Below are 19,546 nucleotides of genomic sequence, written 5' to 3'. Positions count from 1 at the left end.
TTCCCCCGGGAAAGGGGTTTGCCCTGGGCCAGGCGGGAGGCTCTAGCGCCACTCCTTCGGGGAGCGCGGGTTCCGATTCGAAGACCTGCTCGGGTGCGCTTCCTGCCCCCGAGGAGCGCGCTGACCCGACGTCTGTAGGTGGAGCGTGCATCCACCTTCCGCCCTCCGCCCCTTTCCGGGTTAACGCAGCAGGTGATGCTCTGCAGAGCCAGTCAGACGTGCCGCCCTGCCGCAACACTGCCGTCGGGGAGGAACACGGTTCTTCCCGAGGCTCACTTGTTAAGGCGGGATCCGGCGGGGGATTGGGCCGAAAGCAACACACGCAGATGATGCTCAACACAAAAACTTTAATAGGGAAACACATCTGTGACGGGACCGTCGGGGAAACAGGTGCGGGGCTGCGGCCGCGCCGCCTTCAGTACTCCTCCCCTTCCTCGGCCTCCGCCTCCACCGAGTCCACGCCCACCTCCTCGTAATCCTTCTCCAGCGCCGCCAGGTCCTCCCGGGCCTCCGAGAACTCGCCCTCCTCCATGCCCTCCCCCACGTACCAGTGCACGAAGGCCCGCTTGGCGTACATGAGGTCGAACTTGTGGTCCAGGCGGGCCCAGGCCTCGGCGATGGCCGTGGTGTTGCTCAGCATGCACACGGCCCGCTGCACCTTGGCCAGGTCCCCCCCCGGAACCACCGTGGGGGGCTGGTAGTTGATGCCCACCTGCCGGAGAAGAACATAGTGAACTCGGAGTGTGGCCTTGGAAATGGGAGCTTGATTTTTATTATTTTTTAAATATTTTATTTTTTGGAGCTTGTTTCTTAAAATGGGGGCCGTGGACCCACTTTAGATGATGCCATGTAGGAACGGGTGCTGTATTTTTTGGCAGTATTTGCCAGTGTTTAATATCCTACATTTTCACTTTTAGAAGAGGACTTAAGCTTTTCAGCCTTCTGCATGACTAAAATATCTTGCCACATACACACTTTCATAATGAGAAAACCTGATACAAACATGGAAAAAGGTTCCACGAAAATGGTGCACCACTGAGCAAACACCTGTCAACACGTGAAGTCACTCGGGCAAGTGAGGATTCAACACCGTCCATCAGGGGTGAACTGTCTTGCGTGGGGACAGCAGTGTGACCTCCTAACCTCCCTCCAGACTGGCCTGCCCTCTGGCTCACAGACTCGGCCAGGACGGGAAGCCTGGGCACAGTGCCCGGCACCCCACACAGCGCTGCCCAGCTGAGGCGGCCGTGGATGGCAGCCTTGCCTTGCAAAGGTCAGAGCAAGGGCTGAGAGGAAACGTCCTGAAACCAAGAACAATGGAAGAAGAAAAAGACTTCCCTGATGGTCCAGACGCTGCGGTTTCCTGCAGGGGTCTGGCCCAGGGACTGAGATCCCCCGTGCCGTGTGGCTTGGCAGAGAAAAGCTTCCAACCCCAACCCGTGACCTAACCTCAGAGGCCTGCAAACATCCACGGAAGGTTTAAATTCGCGGATATATCTAATTGGTCAGACCTGTTACACACACACTTTACCCCTGTGAGTCATTTACACATGTGAGTCGAACACCCTCAGGTGGTCTGTGTCAAGGGGTCTGGCAGTGAGGCTGACAGAGGCCAGGTGGGTGCAACAGCGTGGGCTGGTCAGAGGCAAGCTCGGTATTTACATGGGAAAACGATGACCCACGCATCGCTGCTACTTGTCCTCACTTTGTCTACAAAGACCCTGGGGATGGCAACTCCCAGCACACCGAAGGGATGCATCAGGGCTCAGACGCAGGATCCAGCACTTTATCTAACGAAGATCGCTTGTGAAAAAGGACTCAACGAGGAAAAGGGCGCAGGGTTAACAAGCCCAGGCGTGGCCAGGCACTTAGCCTGGTGGTCACGGGTCTAAAGTGGGACATTCTGGGACTTGGCTTCAAATTCAGGATGCTCTTCTCTGGGCAGTCGTTTCACTGTGACACTAAACACAGTTGGAGGAGCCATTTCTATGAGTGTGGTTTTGTATGGGAGGCGGCATTCCAAGCCTGGCTTGGAGAAACAGCGGTGAGCCACTCTTGGTCCCACAGAAAATATTGCATAATGAATACAAGAGCCTCTCTACAAAAACATAACTGTTGCCCAAGATTCAGTGACAACTGGTGACTGAATTGATGTGAAATCTAAGCCCAATCACACAATGATACCAGACTCTGACAAAGTTCTCGCGTGCGCAGTGGGGAAACCTGCAGGCCTGCAGTCAGAAGTCTCTGAAAGCTCCCTCCTCCCGCCGCTGACCCTGAGGCTACGAGGTTCTAAAAGCTGTCTCAGCGTCTGTCTCTGACGCGTAAGATGTTGGTAATATCAGCCCATGGCGTTATGGGCTGGTTGTAAGAAGTAAAGGTCCATGAAGTGTTGATCAAGATCCAGGCATCCAGCACACTGATTGCCAACCTTGCTGTCCCTGCAGCCCAGCCGCCCGGGGACAGGGGACCCTCCGCGGCGGGTCAGCAGCCCGCCCCGGGGCCGGCCACGGGCAGAAAGCTGCACACGCGCTGCCGCCCAGCCTACCTTGAAGCCGGTCGGGCACCAGTCCACAAACTGGATGGTGCGCTTGGTCTTGATGGTGGCGATGGCCGCGTTGACGTCTTTGGGGACCACGTCCCCCCGGTACAGCATGCAGCAGGCCATGTACTTGCCGTGGCGAGGGTCACACTTGACCATCTGGTTGGCCGGCTCGAAGCAGGCGTTGGTGATCTCGGCCACGGACAGCTGCTCGTGGTAGGCCTTCTCGGCCGAGATGACGGGGGCGTACGTGGCCAGGGGGAAGTGGATGCGGGGGTAGGGCACCAGGTTGGTCTGGAACTCGGTCAGGTCCACGTTGAGGGCGCCGTCGAAGCGCAGGGAGGCCGTGATGGAGGACACGATCTGCCCGATGAGCCGGTTGAGGTTGGTGTAGGTGGGCCGCTCGATGTCCAGGTTGCGCCGGCAGATGTCGTAGATGGCCTCGTTGTCCACCATGAAGGCGCAGTCCGAGTGCTCCAGGGTCGTGTGCGTGGTCAGGATGGAGTTGTAGGGCTCCACCACGGCCGTGGAGACCTGGGGCGCCGGGTAGATGGCGAACTCCAGCTTGGACTTCTTGCCGTAGTCCACCGAGAGCCGCTCCATGAGCAGCGAGGCGAAGCCCGAGCCGGTGCCGCCCCCGAAGCTGTGGAAGATGAGGAAGCCCTGCAGCCCCGTGCACAGGTCCGCCTGTGGGAGGGAGAGGCGTGAGCCGGGCCGCACGCGCCGCCGAGAGCCCAGGCCCCCCGTCCCGGCCGGGAGCCCGCCTGGCCCTTCTCACCAGCTTGCGGATGCGGTCCAGGACCAGGTCGACGATCTCCTTGCCGATGGTGTAGTGGCCGCGGGCGTAGTTGTTGGCCGCGTCTTCCTTCCCGGTGATCAGCTGCTCCGGGTGGAAGAGCTGCCTGTAGGTCCCCGTGCGCACCTCGTCTGCGGGGGACAGTGGCCGGGCTTGGAGGACGCCACCTCACCCCCGTGGCGGCTCCAGGACCCGCCTATCTGCAGGCCCGCGCCGCTCCTCCCAGGCTGGGGGTCAGGTCTCCCAGGCGAGTCACGAGACAGACAGGCCCATCTGCCATTCACGGCTCCTGGGGGTCCATCAACCCAGAACAAGCGCCAGTGTGGCCGGTTCCCGAAGGACGGGAGTGCCCAGGCGGCTCTGTGTGCACCTTGCCCACACCCACCGCTCCACCCCGACGTCACTGGGATGGCCCTGCCACCCTGCACGGATGCCAGCCTGACTGCCCCGGGCACCCCTGTGGTCCGGGTCTCCCGGGCGACTGTCCGTCGTCTCCTGGGTGGCCGCTTCCCTCGGAAACTACCTCGTGCTTCTGACCTGTGTGTACCCGGTGAAGGTTCTGGGCTTCCCTTGCCAAGGGGGAGGGGACCTACCGACCACGGTGGGCTCCAGGTCCACGAACACGGCCCTGGGCACGTGCTTGCCGGCCCCCGTCTCGCTGAAGAACGTGTTGAAGGAGTCATCCCCGCCGCCGATGGTCTTGTCGCTGGGCATCTGGCCGTCGGGCTGAATGCCATGCTCCAGGCAGTACAGCTCCCAGCAGGCGTTGCCGATCTGGACGCCCGCCTGCCCCACGTGGATGGAGATGCACTCGCGCTGGAAGCAGGGCAACGAGTGAGGCCCGGCGACACGGCAGGGGTCTCTGCGTGGCATGCAGATGTACCTGACTTCCTAAATTAGTAGATCTAATATCTTTTGGTTTCTTAAGGTCTTGTCAGACTTTTTCTCACAAGCTTCCCAGGTTGATAGGAGCCCAACATGCTACTGGAGAAGAGCAGAGAAATAGCTCCAGAGGGAAAGAAAAGGCTGAGCCAAAGCAGAAACAACGCCCCGTTGTGGACGTGTCTGGTGGTGAAAGGAAAGTCTGATGCTCTAAGAACAACATGGCCAAGGAACCTGGAGTGTTAGGTCCATGAATCAAGGTACATTGGAAGTGGTCAAAGCAGGATTTTCAAGAGTAAACATCTGCGTGGCATGCAGATGTTAACTCAATGTTTGTATGTGCCTCTAGAGTGTCTCAGGGCTTCTCAAACCTTGTTTTCAAGGAGCCTTATGTGACCCTTTTAACCTTGTGAAAACTGGCTTGCTCCGAAACACGTGAGCTGGTAGCGCCAGAATTAGTCCCAAAGTCTACTTGTTTGCTATCATAGGTAAATTCAGTTACTTTAATACTTGTAAGCCATACAATGTCAGTAACAAACTCCATGTTATGGCCAGTGTCAGTACTTCTCTCGAGAAATAGCCATTTTGATTGCGTCCTGACCGAAGGATAAGCGGTAATGGAAAAGGAAAACTGGATGGGACCTAAGTCTGTTCCGCCTGCCGCTCTAGGTCTACCCTCTGTTCTCCATCCAGCTCTGGTTCCAGGCTGACCAGTGTGGACTGTTCCCCCTAGCTTCTGGCTACATCAGCCCGTGTCAGTCAGCAGCAAGAGATGGAGGTTAGAGGAAGGTGTGGTCAAGGTGGTTGCTCCTGGCTCCCTCCCCACCAGGCTGTCTTGGGTTCCTTTTCAAGGGCACAGACTGTGGGCAGTCAGCGGTCGTCAGAAACTACCCCCGCCTCTTGTAAGCGCTCCCGCCCCTCCCTCCCTGGAGCCTAGGAGTCAATGGCTCCCAAATGTCACGTGCTGGGATTCTGCACTGTCCTTTGGGGGTCTCCTTAAACCCTGCCCGTATCTGTAGAAATAGTATCTTCTAACAGGTTGCACTCACAGTACCTATTAAATATTTTAAATGTACCCTGTTTCCTGCTGGGAATGTAATTCTACATTCCCTGACCGTCTGGCTGAATTTAGACACATCATCCTAACAAATACATAGAGAAGATCAAGTGAGATCTGAGTTGTGCCACCCACCCTAAATTCTAACTTACAGTCCTAGGAGCTTGGTCCTGTTTTCTATCACACAAGCACCATATCTCAGAGATCAACGTGAGGCAGCAGTCCCCGCACCTCATTCCAGAGGGAAGCACTGGGCTCTGGAAAGACCTTCTCCGGGAACAGGGCACTCACTCCTCCAGAGGAGACTCTAACAGCACCCTGGGAAGGCCTTTGAAATCCACCCAGTCACACAGTTTTCAAACACATGGTATTCGCTTTGAATCCAGAACAGCTGTATTTCACAGAATGCCTGTGTCACTCTTGCATGCTCAGCCGCAGTGTGTTCAGGGTCAGCTCTGTCACCTAATGTCTTCATTTACAAAGTGTGGCTGGGAAGCTCCATGATCAGTACAGGCTATGTCCACCTGACTAACAATGAGGAATCGCTCGGGGAAGTCATTTCTCACTGTCCACAGAGAGGCAAGCGCATTGCCATCCTCGCCTGGATCACTGAAGTTTGGTTAATGATATTCCTGTCCCTGGCTCCGTGTCCTCTCTGAAAGCTCCCGCGTTCTCCGTAGATGACCTCCTTCCCGAGCACGCCCGCCCCAACCTCCGGAGCCCGGCACTGCCCACTGTCCGCGCCCCAGAGACTGGACCTGGGGCCGCCTGCCTCCCCTGAGCCCTGGGGCCGCACGCTAAAGCGCGCTGGCCGGTGAGGCCCTCGGACGCCGATACTCTTGGGAAGTGCGGCTCTGCCTTCGCAGCTTCTCTTTCTCAGCCTCTGTTCGGGTCGCTGAGTGATTCGCAGCAGAAACCCACACGGGTTTCTCCGGCGTCCTCGGTCTCAACCCCCCGACCACTAACATGGCCTCCAGGCCTCCTGGCCCGCCCGACCTCCCGCCCGCCCTCCCGCTCCGTCCATCCGTACCATGATGAGCTCAGCCGCCGCCGCCGCTACACAAACCCCAACCGCTCTCGCCGACGCCGCAGCTCAACTGCCTACGCCAAGCCTCGCGCTCCTCGGACAAGCCCCCCACGTCGTCGTGGACTCCACGCCGCCGCCGCCGATGCCCATTGGTCCAGAGCGCTGGGGAGGGGCGGAGTCTAGAATCCCGCTTCTGATTGGCTCACACGGGACTCCCGGTTTGTGGCGCGTTCTGATTGGACGTGGCTTTGGCGGGAAGGCTGCATGCGGGAGGCGGAGCGCGCCGGGTCTCCTTATTCTGTCTCCTCAAACTGCCCCTCCCGCGCCTCACGCACCCTGCAGCAGGCGTGGTCCGGTCTACGCCGCCTCACCTCGCGTTCTCCTCCTGGAGCCTCCTGGTTAATTGGGGAGGGTGTGGGGCCTTGATGTAATGACTGGCTTGCTTATTTGCAGGCTCTACAGGGAAGTGGGTAGCGTCCTGCGGCGCTTGGCCCAGCCCCGCGCTCCGACTTGAGGTCCTCTCCCCGCCCTGCAAGGCGGAGGGACACCGAGGAGTGCTGCCCCGCATGGGAGCGGGGAGAGCAGGCTCTTGGGGCTCCTCCCGGGTGCTCATCCCGCGGGGCCTGGCTCCCGTTACCCTCCGTCACCTCCTGGCCCCGAGCACCGCCTCAGGTTAGGAGGTTGTCGTGGGTATGGGGGGACCCTCCTTCCTCAGGCGCCGAGAACGCAGCAGACTCGAGACCTGTGCTGCCGGCCTGGTCTTAAGCACGACTTATTTTTCTGATAGTAAAAGTCACACATACTGAGTGTGAAGAGTGGAAAATGCAAGAAAATAGAAAGGAAATAAAAGCCATAAAGCCACAACCTAGAGATAAGCATTATTAATGTGCCAGGGTTGTTTTGTTTGGGTCTTTTTTTGTTGTTTTTCTGCTAGTATACACATTTATACATCATTTTTTCCACACAATATGGATCAAACAGTGTGTGTGTGTATGTGTGTATATATATATATATAGGTAACAGTTTTTCTGAGATATGATGTGCATATTGGACAAGTCACCCAGTTAAATTGGTGCAATAAGTGGTCTTTTATGATAAACTTTCACTTAGGGTAGTGGTTCATCCATGTTGTCGCACGTGTCTTTACTTCGTTCCTTTTTTTCTTAACTGTATAAAACACAGTTCACATATCATACAATTCATCTGAAGTACACAATTCAAATACTTTTAGTATGTTACTGATATTGTGCAGCCGTTACCATAATCAATTTTAAAACATGTCCATCATCCCAAATTTCATCCTTTTTATTGCCAAGTAATATTCCATTGTATAAGTACACTACATTCTATTTATCCGCTATCAGTTGGTGGGTATTTGCATTTTGTGTATATCATGGATAATGCTGCCATGAACATGTATGTTCAAGTTTTTGTGTGGACATGTTTTCATTTCTCTAGGAGTACAAATCTGTGACCTGAATGAGAACAACGGAAGGCCCTGGTTAACACTGATGCCTCAGTCACTATGAAGGCCAGCTCTGTAGGACTTCCACCTGGTTGACATGGGGCCTCAGTGGACTCATGCATTGAAAGGCACCTTGAAGTTGAAGTGGCCCATGGGAGAGAGAAGAAAGTCACACAACACATAGTCATTCAGATGGTCTGAAGATGGCCAGCAGTTCTTTTTTGTACTCCACTCTGCGGGCAGCCGTCTTTATGCAAAGCCCTGGAAGGATGACCTTCACTGAACTGGCAAGATCATCAAACTCTCTGTTCACCTGGATATCCTGAGGAGAAACCCATCACTAGGAAGGATGTTAAGACTTTTTGAGAACTTGACCATTTTACTCACACACCCACAAGGTCTCGAGCCTCATAGGGTATCAGTTTGTCCCAAGTTTGAAGGATTGAAACTGTAAACACATCTCTGAACAGGCTTTGACTCAAGCCTGGGTTGAAATAAATCAGAGGGAGAATGAGCAGTGATTTGTAACTAGATTCTTCATGATTCCTATTTGGGGATTCTCTTGTTTGTGTTTAACCACCTTATAAAAGAGTGATATTTTTTCTACATTAAAAGGCAAAATTGGAACTTCCCTGGTGGTCCAGTGGCTAAGACTCCACACTGCCAATAAAGAATTTTTTAAAGGCAAAATGGAGTGAAACAGGGTTATCATCTCTCGTGCAGCCCCCCAAGTGAATCTGCAGCACTAGGATCCACTCGCAGGCACTGCTGGCTGGGAGGAGGGGCTGCCTTGCAAGAGATGAACCTGCAAATCCAAACATCAGTGAGCATGGTGCCTCTGATCCACCTGTTCCCTCTCTGCCAATGAAGAACCCAGGCAGGGGTCCAAGGTGAGACCACCATGACACCCCACACAGAGGCAGGAACGGAGTCAGAGTGGCATCGTGACCCAGGTTGGAACTCAGATGTGGCCACACCATATACCTGAGCAGGCACTCTCTCCAATCCCCACTTCTTTCCTTCTAAAATGGAGAAAGTCATATCTCCCAGGGCTGTTGGGAGGGTCAGAGACAAGGTTTATGAGAAACTCACAGAAAAGTCCAGAAGCTCCAGTGCAGACTGTGGATTAGCCTGGACAGACTTGAGCACACCAGAGCAGCCTTCGCTTCTCATGGGATTCCTGGACACCTGAGAAGCACACACGTCCCTCAGTGAGGGACGCCGAGCCCAGGGCAGCGGGAGGGATCCCCCATCTTTGCTGATATGGCTCCGGGTGGCCCCATTCTCTCAGCTCAAACGGCTCCTCCCTGCGGCACAATGCCTTGGGTGGTGCTGGAACCAGGAATAGCGGAAGGGAGTGGACACTGGCTGCACCCCCGCCTTGCGCCCACTCTGTGTCAAGAATCAAAGAGATACACGAGACATGCCCTGCCCTTAAAGAGCTCGCTGTTACAGGGAGGAGAGGAGAGGAAACAAAGCAATGCAGTGTGGAGAGTGCTGAGAGACCCCTGCACCAACCCTCCCTGGAAAGTGAAGGATGGGTGGGATGAAACACCGCAGCCGAACTTTCCAGGCCAGGTGGGTTGAGCTGGGCATTTCAACAAGAAGAGCCACAGGAGCAAAGCAGGGCTGAGAGGTTGTACCGCATGGCTCGAAAATTGCAAGCAGCTTGGGCTGAGGGTCTTTTCATAGTGTTCATGGGGTTCTCAAGGCAAGAATACTGAAGTGGTTTGCCATTCCCTTCTCCAGTGGACCACGTTTTGTCAGAACTCTCCACCATGACCCACATGGCATGGCTCATAGTTTCATTGGGTTAGACGAGGCTGTGGTCCATGTGATCAGTTTGATTAGTTTTCTGTGATTGGTTTTCAGTCTGCCCTCTGATGGAGAAGGGTAAGAGGCTCATGGAAGCTTCCTGATGGGAGAGACTGACTGTGGGGGAACTGTTTTGTTCTGATGGGGGGGCCGTGCTCAGTAAATCTTCAATCCAATTTTCTGTTGATGGGCGGGGCTATGTTCTCTCCTTGTTTTCCAACAGACTGGTTCCAAATTGGGAAAGGAGTATGTCAAGGCTATATGTTGTCACCCTGCTTATTTAACTTATATGCAGAGTACATCATGAGAAATGCTGGACTGGATGAGGCATAAGCTGGAATCAAGATTGCCAGGAGAAATATCACTAACTTCAGATAGGCAGATGACACCACCCTTATGGCAGAAAGTGAAGAAGAATTGAAGATCCTCTTGATGAGAGTGAAGGAGGAGAGTGAAAAAGCTGGCTTAAAACTCAACATTCAGAAAACTAAGATCATGGCATCCGGTCCCATCGCTTCATGGCAAATAGGTGGGGAAACAATGGAAAGAGTGACAGACTTTCTTTTCTTATGCTCCAAAATCACTGCAGATGGTGACTGCAGTCGTGAAATTAAAAGGCACTTGCTCCTTGGAAGAAAAGCTATGACCAACCTAGACAGCATATTAAAAAGCAGGGACATTACTTTTCCAGCAAAAGTCCATCTAGTCAAAGCTATAGTTTTTCCAGTAGTCATGTATGGATGTGAGAGTTTTGGACTATAAAGAAAGCTGAACGCCGAAGAATTGATGCTTTTGAACTGTGGTGTTGGAGAAGACTCTTGAGAGTCCCTTGGACTGCAAGGAGATCCAACCAGTTGATCCTAAAAGAAATCAATCCTGAATATTCATTGGAAGGACTGATGCTGAAGCTGAAACTCCAATACTTTGGCCACTGATCAGAAGAACTGAGTCATTGGAAAAGACCATGATCCTGGGAAAGATTGAAGGCGGGAGGAGAAGGGGACGACAGAGGATGAGATGGTTGGATGGCATCACTGACTTGATGGACATGAGTTTGAGCAAAGTCTGGGAGTTGGTGATGGACAGGGAGGCCTGGCGTGCTGCAGTCCATGGGGCCGCAAAGATCCGGACACGACTGAGTGACTGAACTGAACTGAGCTGAGAGTGAAGGACTTCAAGGTGGGGAGGAGGGTGGGGCTGGCAGCGCGCAGAGCCCATGTGCTGTGAATGAGCAAATGACTAAGCCTGGCGTCTTCCAGAGAGATTTAAAGCCGGGACCATCTCCTGTTAGCACCTGATCGCAGGCGGGGAGGAGGGGCAGCGAGGCGAGCGGGCGGGCAGCCCGGCCCACCTCCCAGGGGGGAAGATGAGGAATGAGGCGGGGTCAGCACTGGGCCAAGGCTGACAGGATGGGAAGGAGCCCCCCACCTAGAGGCAGCCCTTGGAGGGGACGACCAGGTCAGGCTCGACTCCCAGAATCCCGTGCACCTGTTCTCATCTCGGGGACCATCCGGCAGGTGGCTAGAGATGGAGACTCAGAGCTTAGAGGGAGGTCTGGGTTCTACTCGGGGGCAAGAGTGAGCCTCAGACTGGGGACGTGGGTGCTGCTGGCGGCTCCTGTGCCCCCTGAGGGCCAGGCAGGGCTGATGTGCTCGGAGCACGTGCAGCTGGCACAGAAGTCCTGGAGGACCCGCTCCGGCCTCCCTTCACTGCCTTCTGCTCTCACGGTCAGCCACATCCTCCCCACTGGAGACGGAACATCTGCGTGGCCCCTGGGTTCCAGCAAGGCCGGGGGGGGGGGTGGTGAGGGGAAGCCTGGTGGGCCTGGGGGGAGTCCGAAGGAATTTGTGGGCCAGGCCAGAGATGGGTGAGGGGATGACGAGGTTGCAGGAGGAAGCCGGGCGCCCCCTCCCCCATGTGCTCGCAGGCACCAGGGTGAGATGTGGCGGGGAGGGGGCTGTGTGGACAGGCACAGGCGGGTCTGTGCCGGGGCCTCCCCCTTCAGGCTGGCACTCACAGCAAGAATCCTCAGTGTCTGGTTGACTCGCAGGCCCAGGCCCAGGTTCAGGGCTCCCGCCGCGGAGATACGGTTGTTGCTGCAACAGAAAGGCGTGTGTCTTGCGCTGCCTTGCAGGCAGATATGCAGAGCCACACTGCCCCAGGGCTGCTGGTGCAACCCCCACATCCAGCCTCCAAGCACTCCCTGGGGGCCCTGGGCAGGTCAGTGAGTAGACGCTTCAGTGGAGCCTCCAGTGTTCAGGGTCCAGCAGATGTGCCTAGAGGGTTGTTGCCCCCCAACCCACGCCCCAGTGGAGACCCGCTGCTGTTCCCTGGCCCTCAGTGCTCAGCGGGGGCTCCCACGTGTCCTGCACCCTGCCTCTGTCCCCACGACAGCCACCCAGCTCCCTCCCCACACCCTTCTGCTCCCGAGGGGCCCAAACTCCAGGCCTCCTCACTGCTCTTGGCCACTTTGTCTCCAAGCCAGCCCCACTTCCCTCTAACTTCTCAGACCCCAGCTTTCCCCCATCGGGAGGGGAGAATGGGTAGGATGGAGCAGATGCCTGTGCCAATGGCGGATAGCCCATGACCTGTCTGGCCTCCGCCTCCTCCCTTCCCCTGGTTTCCCCAGGAGGCCTGGGACCCTGCCTGGGCTTGGAGGAACAGCTCACCCGTGCAGGCCCCCAGCAGCCATGTGCTGGACAGAGCACAAACCCCTCCTGAAATGGAGGAGGATGCAGGTGGAGCGCCACCGCCTGCACCAGCTCTGCTAAAGAGGTTTATGTGTTTGCACCTCCCAGCCCCCAGCTGTGTGGTAGGAATTACGAGTCCCCACGTACAAACGATCAGCTTCCCTAGTGGCTCAGAGGGTAAAGAATCTACCTGCAATTTGGGACACCCAGGTTCGATCCCTGGGTTGGGAAGACCCTCTGGAGGAGGGCAGGGCAACCCACTCCAGTATTCTTGCCTGGAAAACTCCATGGACAGAGGAGCCTGGTGGGCTACAGCCCCTGGGGTCACAAAGAGTGGACACGATTCAGCAACTAACATTTTCACATAGCAAGGATGAACTTGAGTGAGAGGGACAGAGCGGCATGCCCTGGGACTGTGACAGGTTCCAGCCCTGAGGGTGAACAGCAGCTGGAGGAGCCCCAGTCCCTGGGTGGCCGGGGGCCTGGAGGCAGGGGCGGGGGCCCCCTGCACTCACCTCATGTAGAGCTCCTCCAGCACGTTGTTGGTCTTCAGCGCCTCCCCCACCGCAGAGGCTCCAGAATCCCCACAGCCATTGTATGAGATGTCCAGGACCCTCAGGAAGATGTTTGCCTGGGACACAAAGGAGCAACCCTGTGGGACCACACGTGCCAGTGGAGGAAGCCAGGCCCCAGCCTCCGAGCCCAGGAGGGCTGAGGAGCAGAGTGTGGACCGGGAGTGGAAGACCACAGAGGTTGCAGGGGAGAGCCCTGGGCTTGGGCGATGGTGACTAGTGGAGTGGGAAGGCTAGATGCACGTGCAGAGGGTGGGCATGGGTGTGAGCGAGCCTCAGGACTGGGAGGTCTGCCCCAGGCCGCAGGCCCCAGGGACACAATGGCAGGGACCCCTGTCAGCCAGGGACCCCGAGGCGCAGAGCAGCCCAGGGCCCAGAGAGGATGCCAGTGAAGGACTGTTCGGTGAAATGTGTCCGGAGGGCTGTGAGGGGGAGAAGTGGGGAGCCCGTGGGTGCCCAGCTTGTGGGGCGGGACCCCAGTCAGCCTTGCAGGAGGGCATGGCCTCGTTGCCATTCCCCGAGGAGGATCCCACGGAAGCAGCTGCCCCCGGGGGCATCACGGGGTCCTGTGCCCCTCACTCCCCAGGTGTCAGGACCAGGGAGCAGGAGGGGCATGTGAGAGGGTGTGCAAGGTTCCCAGGGCCCAGGGCTGTCATCTCAGGCAAGCATCCTTCCAGCAGTGAGTGTGCGTCACTGGACCGCATGGTGTCCCCCCCACCCGAGTGTCCGTGACATCTCTGGAGGCGTGCGTCTCCAGCTATGGACCCCTCACTCAGCACCCCGAGAGTCAGTGCAGGGAGACCAAACTGTTGTCATTAAATAGAGCCAGGGAAACTGAAGTCACCTGGAGAAGCATCCTCTAAGCATTGCTGGAAAGATCCAGCTTCTGCTTTCTTCCTTTTTTTTTTTTTTTTTTTTTTGACTGCACCATGAGGCATGGGGGATCTTAGCTCCCCGACCAGGAATTGAACCTGTGCTCCCTGAAGTCTGAGCCACTCTGCCAGGGACTGCCAGGGAAGTCCCTAGGGCTCATTTCTGAAGAACTGCAAAAGATGGGGGGCTGGTGCCTGGGAGACCCGCCCTCGAAGGACAGGCCGGAGGGGCTTGCTGGGCGGGGCCTCGTACCTCCAGTCCCCTGGCGAAGGCTATGGCTCCTGGGCCTCGCAGGTGATTCCACCTCACATTGAGCTCCGTGAGTCCTGTGTTTTCTGCCAGGGCCGGTCCAAGCATCTCCCCTTCAGAAACACCACGACAGACTTTCTTGTTCACTCATATCATTCTTTCAAGAGCTGACAGTGATGCCCGCTGTGGGCAAGGGTCTCGGCTGTGCACGAGCATCAGGGCATCCAACCCCACGTGGGCCTGCCCTGCTTTCAAGGCATTCAGGTTTAATAGAGAAGCTATAAACACACATTTGTGGGATGTGAGCTATCCAACCACCAACAGGGAGGCATGGGGACAGAGTGGGGGCTAACCCTGCCTTGCAGGGGGTCAGGAAAGCAGAAAGAGCCTTGAGGATTAAGGGACGCCCCATGCACCCATGGAGAGTGAACGTGGAGGGGAGAAGCGGGGACAGGGAGTCCGGGGCTCGTGGAAACGCACACAGGCCTGGTGCTGGGCCCCAGGTGAGGCTGTGAGAGGAGGTAGGAGTGATGGGCACTAGAGAGACGCTTTCAGAAGAGACAAGGTTAAGGGGGGCGGGGGCGGGAACCAGCGGTCAGGGTGGCCTGTGCCACTGTCTACGCAGGAGGTGACGAGGTCAGCGCGGCTGTGGTGGAGAGGAGGCAGCGGTGTAGAAGAGGAGAGGACTTCCCTGGTGGTCCAGTGGCTAAGACTCCGGAGCTCCCAATGCAGGGGGCCCAGATTGGACCCCTGGTCAGGGAACTAGGTCACACATGCTGAAGCTGAAGACCTTGCGTGCCACCACTGTGACCCAGTGCAGCCAAATAAATAAGTACTGAAGTGAAAGTCGCTCAGTCGTGTCCGACTCTCTGCAACCCCATGGACTGTAGCCCAACAGGCTCCTCTGTCCATGGGATTCTCCAGGCAAGAGTACTGGAGTGGGTTGCCATGCCCTTCTCCAAATAAATAAGTAAATATTAAAAAGAGAAAAAAAAGAAAAGGAAAGAGAATCCCGAGAGCTATTTTACATGTAAGATGAGCAGAAGCCCCGCCCACCCACTCCGCCGCTGTGTTGGGGCTCAGCGGGTCAGACCTGCTCCTGGTCCCCAGCTCGGGCTACCCCCGCGTGCAACTGCTGACGCCCTTCTTTACCTGGGGAACAGCTCCTCATTCCCACCCGGGAAGCCTTGCTTACTCAGCCAGGCCGGGCTGGGCCACCTCGGACCCCTTGTCTGCTCCGTGTCCATCCTTCCGCGCTCTGAGCGTTAGACCTCTGCCTGGCCCCTCTCCGTGGTGCTGGCACCCAGCACAGAGCGGAAGGCTCAGCGTCCAGGTCCGTAGGCACGGTAGCACCCTGGAGAGCTCCCTGCAGGCCGCGCGGCCGCCCGGCTCCTCCCTGAGATCCGGGCCCCCACCCCACGTCCAGCACCAGGCCTGACAGCCGCAGAGTCTCAGACCCGTCCAGGGCTGGGAGAGGCAGGCGGCGGCTGCGCCTGCTTTGGAGGGAAGCCCCTTCTCTGCTGAGCAGCGGGAGGGTGAGCGGGACCTACGGCCGTGAATCAGCCTTCTGTGGTCCCGGGGCGTGTTCTTCACGACCCCCGCAGCCACCTCACCAGTTCGGTGCTACCCTGGCCTCGGGTCGGGTGGCGAGGCTGAGACCCCTCAGGGAGGCAGGCCCGCCCACAGACCCCCACGAGCCGTGCAGCCTTCAAAGGGCCTTGCGTCCCAAGCCTCTCCAACCTCACTGCCTGTTTGGTGCTGGCCCAGAGGGACCCCTAGGCTTACTTTGTTGAAAGCCTGAAATGAGCTTCTCTTTTAATGTGCCTGTAGAAGTGTATGTTCCTGGCAAGGCAGCCAGCCCGTGCAGAGGCCCTGGGGCAGGGAGAAGGTGCTGAGATGGGGGAGCCCCACTGACGTCACCCGCAGCACCTGGAGCAGCGTCCTCCCGTCCCGCCTGCTGTGGTCCTCCGGCGCCTCTGCCACTCCGTCCCATGCCGGGCCCCTCTCTCCTGGCTCACTAGCCCAGCCACCCTGGTGTCTGTCTGTCTCTCTGGGAAATGGTTCCTCTGCGTGAAATTCTCCCCCTCTGGTCTTGCCATGACTGACTTCTCCCTCCTTCACAGTTCAGCTTAAACGTCACCTCCTCACAGAGCCCTCCCCGGGGGAGTCCATTCTTCTCTAGAATCCTGCCCTGCTTCTTTCTTTTGTAGCACCAATAATTATGGAGGGTAATCCTGTGAACATGTGTCCCGTGAGGGCGTGCTTGCTGCTCTGCCTCAGTCGTGTCTGACTGTGCGACCCCATGGACTGTAGCCCGCCAGGCTCCTCTGTCCATGGGATTCTCCAGGCAAGAACACTGGAGTGGATTGCCGTGCCCTCCTCCAGGAGATCTCCCCAACCCAAGGATCAAACCCGAGTCTCTTGTATCTCCTGCGTTGGCAAGCAGATTCTTTACCGTTAGCACCATCTGGGAAGCCCTGGGCTTTGTTGAATTCATGGCTGGATTCCTAGTGGCTGTCAGGGCCCACAGGCACTGGCTGGGCAGAGAAATACCTGGGGAATGGACTGAGAGTCCCGGGGTGGGGGTGGGGTGCAGGGAACAGGGGCGGGGCACGGATGCTCAGAGTGGTCCTGCCTACCTCCGCCCACCCTGCCCCAGGAAGACGGTCACGAGCACTACCGTGGCAGCCCTGGCCGGTGAACGGAAGGTACCTGCTTGGTCATTCAGCTGGTTATAGCTCAGGTCCAGGGATTTCAGGCCCGTGTGGGCCAGCAGGAGTTCAGCCAGGTACTGGGCTGCCTGCTCCTCCAGGCCGTTCCCTGCCAGCTGCACCCTCTGCACGGCCGGGCTCACCGCCAGGGCAGCACAGATGGCCCGGGTTCCGTCCGCTCCCAGCCGGTTCTCCGACAGGTCCACATCTGGGGCCAGCAGCACTCCTCAGGGACGGGCTCCAGAGCCAGCCCCCACCCCCTCCCATCCCCCGCAGCTGCCCAGCCTGACCCAGCACGGGGGACTCAGGGGCCAGACTGTCCTGGAGTGGATGGTGAGTCTGCCCCCCATCAACTGGGTCCCCTGCGGCCCCAGACAGCTCCCCAGACTCCCGTCCCCAGCCCGTGTGTCCACAAGCTTTGTCGGGGGGCTAACACCGCCTACTCTGTGGGGCTGTGATGTAGATGCACCCAGCCCCTCAGTGGGTGATTCACACCTGGCAGCCGCGTGGCCCTCCCACGGAAGCCCCACTGCCGCGTTTCCCGGGCCTGGCGGTGACGGCCCAAGTGGCCACGAGTCGAGGGCTTACGTAGGCAGACGCCCTCCTGAGAGTATGTCCCCACATCTCCAAGGACTGAGTGTCGGAAACTGAGGCTCAGCAAGGCTGGCTCCTTGCCCAGGGTCTCCCCCCCTTCCGTGGCAGAGGCGGCATCTGGATCCAGCCCCTCTCCTCTCGCCCTGCCTGGCCCCCTGCCCATCTGCCCCCCGCCCCCCGCAGCCAGGCACCAGGATGCCACCACACACAGGGGCAGCTGGCCGGCCAAGGACAGCGGAGGAGGCCCCACACAGGGCCTGACTGCATCCCACTCCCCCACCCTGTGATGAAGCCCTGCCCCCAGTAGCAGCAGCAGCTGGGAGCCGGGTGAGAAGGCCCGTGTGGGGTAGCCCAGCCCCACCCCAGGCTCAGAACCTACCACAGATGCTGCGGGTTTTGCTCAGAGCGCCCGCAAGGGCCTCTGCACCGGCCTCACAGAGTCCGTTGTCCCTGAGGTCCAGCCGCTTGACGTAGGGATTGGAGGTCAGTGCACAGGCCAGAGCCCGGGCCCCCTGGGACAGAGAGGGACCTGAGGGCCTGGCCCTTTCCAGGGCTGCAGACACGGTGTGGGGGCACTCCCTGGGCTCTGCCTGCAGGGCTCGGCCCACTCGATTCCTTCCCACAGGCCCAGGGATGCCGGCTTCTCCTTCTCGGTCTCCCCAGGAGCTTCCTTGATCCCCCCAACAAGTTAGGGGTGCCCTGCAGGCCCCCCAGTCCTTGTACTGAGCTCTGTCATAGCCCCGATCCCACCTGTCACTCAGCATGGGGGCTGGGACATGCCTGGGACCCCAAGCAGGGCTGGGGAGTGTGTGTGTGTGGGGGGGTGGGCTCAGGAAGGGACCCCTCCATGGCTGCTGCCTCCCAGGTCCTCGCCCTTCAAACCTGCTCGAAGGTCCCTCCCGGGGTACCTGGGGCCCCAGGCCACGGTGCCGCATTCTGAGCTCTGGGGCGCTCCCTTGGCGCAGAAAGCAGGAGGCGGGCACGACGCTGTGGGCCCGGCAAGACCTCAGGTAGAGGGTGTCCTCGCCCAGCTCGCCAGGCCTGCGGGCGCCTGATGGGAGACGGGGATCACGTGGCCCCCTCCAGGCTGGCCCCACTGCCCAGCCTGGTCTCCCCTCTGGAGGCGTTTCCTCCTGTGCCAGCCTGGACGGCGGCCCCACCTGCAGTCCTGCCACTCGTGAAGCTGGTCCTGGCCCCCTGACCCCGCAGTGTATGCTGTCTCTTCCACTGGATTGCAGGCCACAGGGCCGTGTGAACCTCTAATGGGGAGAAACTGAAGCAATTCTAAGCTCCCTACCTCCATTCCTTTGCTTTTTTTCTGATGGCTGGGGTGAGACAGCCCTTCTTACACTGTTCGGGGTTGGGGGGGGTTGCCTCTTAACCTCGTTCTGGAAGCCTGTTCTAAGGATGGAACCGATGCCGCCAGGAGCATGGCGGGGAAGGCACAGGGCGGGAGCCGCCCCCAGCTCCACGGAGGGGTGCGCTCCTGCTAGACGGGGGTCCCCCGCCTACGCGGCCCCAGCCCGCCCCCACCCACTGCCAGTAGGCACCTTCTGTCTCCCGGTCGGAGTCCGAATCCGTGTCCGAACCCTTCTTGGCCCCCGGGCCCCCAGCAGGACGCCCGGAGGCCGCCGCCGCTTCCTCCTGGTCTTCCTTCTCCCCAGGCCCCTGGAGGCGACCCCTCATGGTGACGCCCACCCTGCAGCCGCGGCCACAGAGCGGGGACCGCCGGGGACGGCCGCGGAGCGCGGCCCGGGGATGGAGGCGGGCCCTCCGGCTCATCGGCCAATCTGACGGGGCGCTCGTCCGCTGCAGCCAATAGGGACGCCTCCCGGCAGCCGCTGCCCAGGCGACCCCGAGCCGTGGGTTGCTGCGGACGCCGCCAAGAGCGCGCGCTGACCTCGGCCCGCTCGCAGCCGAGACCGACAGGCGGCGCGCGCGGCGGCCCTGCCCCGTCGTCGTCCTCGGCACTCGGGAGCCTGGGGACGGGGCAGCTTCTGGGGGCGCCGCACAGGGGGCTGACTGCTTTCTGCAGCCGGGATCGCGCTCCCACCTGTGGGTCCAGCGCCCACTCACCCGCTAGCAGTCGCCTGTGTTTCTCCCTCCACCCAGGACAGCCCTCCCGAGCGCTGCTGGTTGAGCGTCAGGTCTGCGCGGGACAGCTCAGGGCTCCCTTCTTCCTGAGGCTTTCCTTGCCCGCTGGCCTCCAGCTGGCCCTCTCACAGTGCCTGTCCCACCTGTCATCACCCCCAGAGGTGACAGGTTAGAGGCGC

The 19,546-nt window shown here is 58.6% G+C and overlaps 1 protein-coding gene across 2 annotated transcripts; it reads right to left on the bottom strand.

The window, feature by feature from the left end:
• Positions 1 to 333: 333 nt before the first annotated feature.
• LOC136145674 (tubulin alpha-3 chain-like) lies at positions 334 to 19,234 on the bottom strand. Of its 2 annotated transcripts, XM_065904218.1 has the most exons (12): positions 18,824 to 19,234; positions 18,182 to 18,324; positions 17,653 to 17,785; positions 16,681 to 16,887; positions 13,972 to 14,081; positions 12,790 to 12,905; positions 11,602 to 11,680; positions 8,862 to 8,957; positions 3,932 to 4,154; positions 3,321 to 3,469; positions 2,549 to 3,229; positions 334 to 712 (listed from the first exon to the last, which is right to left on the bottom strand). In XM_065904218.1, exons 1-12 carry the CDS (start codon positions 19,053 to 19,055, stop codon positions 416 to 418), a joined length of 2,466 nt encoding a protein of 821 aa, XP_065760290.1. In that variant the 5' UTR covers positions 19,056 to 19,234; the 3' UTR covers positions 334 to 415. The 2 variants fall into 2 exon arrangements, with proteins under 2 accessions (XP_065760290.1, XP_065760289.1); XM_065904217.1 differs by lacking the exons at positions 334 to 712; positions 2,549 to 3,229; positions 3,321 to 3,469; positions 3,932 to 4,154 and adding an exon at positions 7,954 to 8,091.
• Positions 19,235 to 19,546: the final 312 nt, after the last annotated feature.

This window comes from Muntiacus reevesi, chromosome 13 (assembly GCF_963930625.1).
Source record: "Muntiacus reevesi chromosome 13, mMunRee1.1, whole genome shotgun sequence".
Lineage (NCBI taxonomy): Eukaryota > Metazoa > Chordata > Mammalia > Artiodactyla > Cervidae > Muntiacus > Muntiacus reevesi.
This window is presented reverse-complemented; position numbering and strand designations above follow the sequence as displayed.